Source organism: Nannospalax galili, unplaced genomic scaffold, assembly GCF_000622305.1.
Source record: "Nannospalax galili isolate Female #2095 unplaced genomic scaffold, S.galili_v1.0 scaffold351, whole genome shotgun sequence".
In the NCBI taxonomy this organism is placed as follows: domain Eukaryota; kingdom Metazoa; phylum Chordata; class Mammalia; order Rodentia; family Spalacidae; genus Nannospalax; species Nannospalax galili.
In genome coordinates this window covers 2,264,431-2,272,411 of record NW_008330327.1, presented here as the reverse complement: position 1 = coordinate 2,272,411, position 7,981 = coordinate 2,264,431, and the positions used below count along the sequence as shown (strand labels likewise).

The window sequence follows — 7,981 nt, the reverse complement described above, 5'->3', positions numbered from 1 at the left end:
TTGGTCTTTTTGAGACAGCATCTCCCTGTAGCCCCAGCTGTCCTGGAACTCACTATGTAGACCAGGCTGGCCTTGAACTCACAGAGATCTGCCTGCCTCTGCCTCCCGAGTGCTGGGATTAAAGGCCTGCGCCACCACACCCGGCCAGTAGTCATTATTTTAAAGGATCACGTTCTACTTCCAGATAAACATGCCTTGAAATGGCTTCTAAAGAGTAAATTTTAAAGGTTTAGTAATCCCCAAGAATTGATTTTGTTTCCTCTTAGCTGTGGTTATCTTCCCTCCCTCCCTCCCTCCCCCTTTCCTTTCCTTTCCTTTCCTTTCCTTTCCTTTCCTTTCCTTTCCTTTCCTTTCCTTTCCTGTGTGCATGAGTGTGTGCGTGCACGCGTGCGTGTGTGTGTGTGTGTGTGTGTGTGTGTTCCCGTTTGTGCATGCGTGGATACCAGAGGTGAATGTCAGATATCTCCATCTATGCTCTCTACAATTTTTTTTAAGACAGGTTCTCTCACTGAACCTTGAGGTCACCTGTCTGGGATTCTTCTGTCTCTGCCTCTCAGCACTGGGATATGAGGTGTGTGCTGGGGATCCACAATCAGGCCTTCATGCTTGTGAAAGCACCTTACCCACTGAGCCATCTCCCTCGTCCCCCAGAATTTTCTTTATTCTAATTTCCACGTAGAATTAGATAAAAAAGAAACTTTCGTGATGTCAGCCTCTAATGTACATTGTTTATTTTCAGTTGACTATGAAGGGCAGCTTTGGGGGTACACAGGGTCATCTCCCTGTGACTACCCCCACCTTCTTCCCCTCTCACCTGTAGGGCCTGCAGATCTGAGAAGGTCTTATCAGCGACTGTGTGAATACCATTACTGTGTAGCATGAGTAACTCCAGTTTATTCAAGCCACAAAAATCATTTTCCGTCAATCTAGCTAGGCTGTTGTACCTGAAATAAAAATGTCATTGTAGCTGTCCAAACAAAAGATAATGCAAACAAAAGAAGAGACAAAAGGAAAAGCTCCTGTTTTACTTGTACTCTTAAGAGATTTTCAAATGCTTGTGCTAATCTTAACTACAGAAGCTCCACTTTGTACCTGATCCTTGCAATCTCAAGAGCCTTCCACTCACCCCTTCACATTCTTTACCATTCTTGAGCCTTTATATAGATGCTGTAGCTTCTGGCTGCCATATCCTTTCCACTACCGTTTTCTATGCAAATACTTAGACCCAGGCTGTTCTCTACAGCACTGTCCCCTCACTCTTTCAGGAGGAGGAAATCTTAGTGATTAAGAAACTGGAACTCTCCAGCGTCCAACAAATATGACTGAAGAACTCAGGCCCTCAAGGCTTGTATGACCCTGGGTAAAATCAAGAGCCTTTCTCTGTCCCAGTTTCCTTAGCTCTGAACTACAGATAACAGAACTTACTCCAAAGGTGCCTTGAGCGTTAATGAATGGATACGTGCAGAGTGCGCAGCTTAACGGCAGCACATTGTAAGAACACAGTTGACATGAGTCCCTACTGTTGGTGATTGCTTCCCACACACTGTGTTTGCTGTTACACTATTTATTGACTCTACTGACAACATCTGTCTGACTTCTTTATTACAGCCACCCAAGGTGAATAATGGTGTTGTTCTTGCATTCCACTGGCTATGATTGTGCTTGGCATACAGTGGGTGCTTGTTGAGCCCCATTATATGTGCATTCACATACACACACAAGCAATTTTTCATAACCCTTTAAAATTTCATCATCGCTTGGCAGATCTAATTAGTCATGCATTTGAATAAGCCGTGAATGATGGTGCCTAACACTATGTGCTGTGTGTTGGCATTTCTAAATTACTCAAAAGGCCTTAAAAAAGGAGGTGGCAGACTTTTCACCGCTTTTGTATAGGAAGACACTTCTACTTGCTCAGTCACGCCTTGTAGCATAGCCATGATTGCTAACAGAAACTGTATTATTTTATAGTAAAATATTATCCAGAATTAAGCTGTCTCACAATTACAAAGCTCCCAAACCACTAAGAGGACCTTCAGGTTCTATTTAAAGGACACCAGGAAAAAATTTGTTTTTGTACTCAACAAGCACAAGGTTCTTAAGAGCTAATTTTAGAAGAAAACTATTAAAATGATTGAGGGTAGTCTCTCAAAATCATAGGTGTTTTGGGGACAAGTCACCAGGACGATCACTGGACCTTCTCTGAGAAGGGGATCAGGTAGTGCCATACTCACCCTAAATTGATGCGTTCCACGTTGGCTGGGATGCTCTCTGGGATAGAGGTCAGGTACCGAAATGTGCAGTGCACTTCTGTGGACACATAACAGGCACAGCGGTGAGGGCAGGCCCTGCTTCTAGGGATAGCCACCAGGCAGATCACAGTGATGGAGACCAGCAAGCAGATGATGCCTCTGCCTTTCACCTTCATCCTGAGAACACATCAAGCCGGAGTTATAAAGACAGTTCAAGCACAGTCATAGAGCCACACATGCAGCACTCTGGGAATTGGGGAATTTTTTTCTTCAAGTGTCATAAGTGGCTAATCTCATTCACACATTTTGTGCTAAAACGTAGTTAAAAATTTTAAGTTCTCATACAAAGTAATGGGTTTCATCATGGCACTGTCATACATGTCATTGTGCTTTGTTCTTATTTTTCCTCTCCTCCCTACCACCGTCCCTCATATTCTCTCCCACTCTAGCTAGTTCCTTTTCTTACCCTCAGTCTCACGTCTGCTCTCTTTTAATCACATGCTTTCTAACACATATGTATTGTAATACAAAGAGTAAGACACAGAGGAATGATGCCACATAGTGATGGTTGAATTAGGAGCCCTGTATCAGCCAGCAGTTTGGGGGCGGGGAGTAACACCCAAAAGAACTCTGGGCCCCGAGGGGAGGCAGAGTGGGGTTTATAAAGCCTAAAATCATAATTACTTCATGTCATGGGCAAAACCAATAACTACAGTTACATTAAATCACCATTGGTACATCAGAACGGATCAGTTAACAAAGGGATTTTCAGTTAACAAAAGTTTCAGTTAGGCAAAACAAATTTCTCCAAATTGCAGAGACAGTGGGCTCCATGGAGATGCAGGTATAGCTGGGTGGTAGGACGTGCTTCCTGAACGTGCTATCGGGCTAGCTGAAAGTTTCCCAGCATTGTGGGAAATAATTCCCATTGTGGGAACGGTTGGGCAGAAAGCAAAAGTCAACTAGAACAAGGTGGAGTCAGTTTTGCCATCGCAATATAATTTTAAATCTAGGTTCTGCATATAAAAGAAGCCACGTGGTGTTTTCCTTTCTATTTTTCTTTCTGATTTGGTCTTATTTGGATAAGCATAGTGATTTCCAGTTGCATCCATTTTCCTGAAAATATCATAAGTTCGTTTTTTACGGTTGAATGAAGTTCCACTACATTATGTGCACCACACCTCCATTATCCATTCATCTTGTGACAGGCATCTAGGTTGGTTCCATTTCCTGGCTATTGTGAATTATGCAGCAATAAACATGGATTTGCAAGTATCTCTGTGGTAATTAGCCAGGAGTGCTCTATCTGGTAGTGTGGTAGTTTTATTTTTAGACTTTTGAGAAACCTCAATAAGGACTGCACAGTTTAAACACCAACAACACTAACCCCAAATCATCCAATAAATGAATGGGCTACTGAACTACTGACTAGATCTCAAAAGAAAAAATACAAACAGCCAATAAAGACTTGAAAGAGTGTTGAATATCCTTACCCATCAGAGAAATACTAATTAAAATTGCTTTAAGTGTTCCATCTCACCCCACTCAGCATGGATATCATCAAGAAAACAAAGGACAACAAATACTGGTGAGGAGCTGGGGAAAGAACACTTATTCACTGCTGGTGAGAGTGTAAACTGTTGCAGCCACTATGAAACGTGCACTCTTTTGAGAACCACAGTGTGTCCTGTTCTCCCACTGATGTTTATCATTAAATGAGATATTTATCCTTGTGAAAATGTCTTCATAGCCTCTCACTTCCTAAGCAAAAACAACAATCCTTATTACTCAGAGTAACTAGAGACCGTAATGAAGATATTTCATCACGTGAAGACACAAAGTACATAGGATTTCATCCTCTGTTTATACAAGAGTATTTTATAAATATATATGTCTGTATGTGTATATATATATATATATATATATGTATATGTATATATATATATGTGCTTCACACATGCACACTTAATTTTGTACTTCTAAATATGATCGATTTTGTAACGTTTTATCATTTCATGTATACTACGCTTGCTTCATTTGGTTTAGCCTTCTTCAAAAACATTTTCACACCTGTAATTATTTGTTGGAAAGAGAACAAATAAATTACTTTCTAACATGTCTTCAAGTCCTTGCCAAAAAGGAACCATCAGACATTTCACTGCCAGCTGCTGACCCCAAGAACAGCAAACGGACCCTCTGGGAGGGCTTGACCCTCTGCTAGTGGGACCACAGCAGCCACACTCCTGTCTGCCCTTCCTCTGCTTAAAAACATCGCCAGACTTTTTTCTTGCTTTTTCCTCTCCTCACTGCCATGGGGATGAGGGAACACAGCCAAGGGAGAATTATGCTCAGTTCACTGGAAAATGATATTTTCAGCCCACTTGTGGGGTAAGCTAGGGATTCAAAACTAGTTCTTTCCTGAAATTCAGAAAATACAAGGGTTGAAATGAAACCATTATGCTTTTCTAACAAAAGTGCTCCCCTACCCAACTAATTTATCCACCTCAGTCTTCCTTAGAATAGAGCTGTTTATTTTAGATTCTACCCTTTCACATCCTTTAGAAACACTATGGATGCTAAATTGCTTGCATTTTCATATAGCTATAAAGATAATGGAATTATTTTGAATGAGTTTAACCCATATTAAGACTTAGTAAAGGTCACACATATACCACTTTTGTCATTGTGACATCTGATCATAAAACATTGTGAATATGCTTTGCATCAATAGAGGTAGCAGGTGACCTTCCTGTCATTAGATACACAGCAAAGGAACAGAGAGAAGAAGGTCCTTCTCTGACCAGCTGGAAAACAAAACAACTGTATGAACCCCTGTGAGTTAGGTGTAAGAGAATCAGAAGCCTAAACGACATGTGAATTCCCATAAACTTAAGCCTCAAACTGTATATAACAAAACAGTTTGCAGTACCTGGGCTCTTCTCTTTTGGTCTTGAGTCCTCTTGTGACATAGGCAGAGACAGAAAGTCTTCTGAGGAAATGGAAAATTGCATCCAAACCCGAGTGAAGAAAAAAGTCTCTGCTTCCAAAGGGAGCAAATGGCTTAGTCTTTCTGGCTTGTGAGTGGAGGAGAGGAGAGGGGTGGAGGGTGATGCCTCAGAGCCCAGAGGGCTTCTGTAACTCCAGCGCCAAACCTAACACAGAAGCCTGCCTTTATGTGGCTGTTGCTGCTGCTGCTGGAGGCTTTCTGATGCCTTTTCTCCCCCCTTGGTACTATGCATTAGTTCTCTTTAAAGCTGTCAACCAAACGCAACTATTAATCAATCATTCCTTCTTGCCACAGGTCGCAGGACTTTCTATTCAAGTTGTCTTTTCTGCACAAACGTGTCATCAGCGTCTATAAAACGGTCTCCACCTACTGATGATCTTTCCTCCGTGTTTTCACCAGGTATCCGTCATTGCAGTGACCTTCCCTCTGTCGCCTTCACCCCCCACTCCGGACCCTCCTGCCCACCCCACTCTTGGCCTCTCGTCAGATCCCAGGCTGGGCGTCCGCCAGCCTCCCTGCGCACCGATCCTTCCCTTCCAGCGCTGGATTGGCGGCGGCTCTGCTCTGCCAGGGACCAATGGGCTCGCGCAACCTGTGGGGTCTGCTCAGATTCTGGTTGCCTGTGAGCTGGGAGTGGGGGGCGGGTGACGTCACCTCTTCTTCTGGGACAGGGTGGGGTCTCCAGCTCATAGGGACCACCAACCCATCTCAGAGGGCCAGCCCAGACAGCTCCCCCTCATTCATAAAATCCTGGGCTTTCCCAGGACTGGATGTGCCCTGACTGTGAAGCTGGCGGGTTTCCGTGGCTGTGGGCTCGCTTTCTTTCTGTCTTGACCTCCTCCACCTGTTGACAGGTGACCGTAGACATGAAAGTAGAAGAGGAGAGATTATTGTGAGGAGGAGGAGGACTAAGCAGTGTGGATGGGTAGGAGAAGCTGAGAGAGAGAGAGAGAGAGAGAGAGAGAGAGAGAGGAGCCAGGAGAGAGACAGAGAGACAGAGAGAGAGACAGAGAGAGAGACAGAGAGAGAGATAGAGAGACAGACAGAGATAAGAGAGACAGAGACAGAGAGACAGACAGAGACAGACACACAGAGACACAGAGATACAGAGAGACAGAGAGAGGAGAATATGAATATGATCAACACTACATGATATATTTGAATGAAAATGTCATTATGAAACCCATCACTGTACAATGCATATATGCTAACAAGGAAACAACAGAATTAAAGCTGCTTTAATCACTGTGGGTTGTCCTGGGTCTCTGGTTCCCCCAAATTCTGCTTGCAGGCAGAGCTTGCCAGGAGCTGCAGTGCCTGCAGTTTGCATGATCTCTTTGGCATTGTGTGAGGGCCCTACATGTATGATGTCCAAACATGGCCACTTGCCTTCAAAATATGCAATATTAGTATGTTCTTGGAACCCACCGTTTGTCTTCCTTCCAAAGCTCTTTCTAGACCAGCATCATGGCTTTGGGCTCTCTAGTTAATTTCTAATCAAGATCTAGACTTCCAGACCCCAACAGTAAAAAACCCACAAAAAGATGACTGAGGTGTGTTATATGCCTTAATTTCCCAGGATGGTTGTTTGGGGTCAGTTTCTTTCTAGATGTTTCAAGTATTCCTAACAAGAATGTTAATATTATTTTGGTGGATTATGTTCCTTGGATACTTGGAAAGTCAAGGCTGGAGCAAATAAAAGTGAAAACCCTTTGCAGTTACAGACCTGAGCAGAGTACCGAGGCTACGACTTAATGACAGAGTAGCAACAGTGGTCAAGAGTCAGAAACAGAATCCTGAGGGCAGCCCTGCTGATTTCAGTGCCATGGTTCAGACACTATAAATGTGACATGCTGCTTTTCTTTTAAGTTATATGAAGAGTCATCACTGGTAGACGTTTGCAGAGTTCACCATGATTCTTAAGTGTGGTGTGATGGTTAGTCTTGTCAACTTGACTAGATTTGGAATTAACTGAGACAAACCTCTGGGCATACTTGCAATGGATTTTCTTGATTAGACCAACCGAAGTAGGAAGTCCAACCCTAAATATGACATCACCTTCTGGTGATAGCCCAGGTATAAGGAGATCTGAAGGGAAAACTTTCGCTTTCTGCCTGCTTGCCTTTGTGTCTCACTAGTTCATTCACCTACCCTGTTGATGAGTTTGTCTGCCTATTGCTGCTGCCACCGCTGCTGTTCCCACTACTGTTGCTGAGACACTATAAATGTGACATGCTGCTTTTCTTTTAAGTTATATGAAGAGTCATCACTGGTAGACGTTTGCAGAGTTCACCATGATTCTTAAGTGTGGTGTGATGGTTAGTCTTGTTTGTTAACTTGACTAGATTTGGAATTAACTGAGACAAACCTCTGGGCATACTTGTAATGGATTTTCTTGATTAGATCAACCGAAGTGAGAAGTCCAACCCTAAATATGACATCACCTTCTGGTGATAGCCCAGGTATAAGGAGATCTGAAGGGAAAACTTTTGCTTTCTGCCTGCTTGCCTTTGTGTCTCACTAGTTCATTCACCTACCCTATTGATGAGTTTGTCTGCCTATTGCTGCTGCCACCGCTGCTGTTCCCACTACTGTTGCTGCCACAATCCTTGTCTGACATTAGAACTCAGCTTTTTCAGCCTTTCTGTGTGGACTGAGAGCCAAGAATTCTCTAAGATCCCTCTAGGACTTCAGTACTAGACTGGGCCTGCTGAGCTATCCA

At 43.3% G+C, this 7,981-nt stretch overlaps 1 protein-coding gene across 1 annotated transcript in view; it reads right to left on the bottom strand.

Annotated features, from left to right (window-relative positions):
• Positions 1 to 2,428, bottom strand: part of Igsf10 (immunoglobulin superfamily member 10) — a 31,095-nt gene extending 28,667 nt beyond the window's left edge. The window contains exons 1-2 of the mRNA XM_008844919.3: positions 2,235 to 2,428; positions 815 to 944 (exon numbers count right to left, since the gene is read on the bottom strand). Of these exons, the coding sequence (XP_008843141.1) occupies positions 815 to 944; positions 2,235 to 2,428 (324 nt within the window). The remainder of the gene's footprint in view (positions 1 to 814; positions 945 to 2,234) is intronic.
• Between the last annotated feature and the right edge of the window lie 5,553 nt (positions 2,429 to 7,981).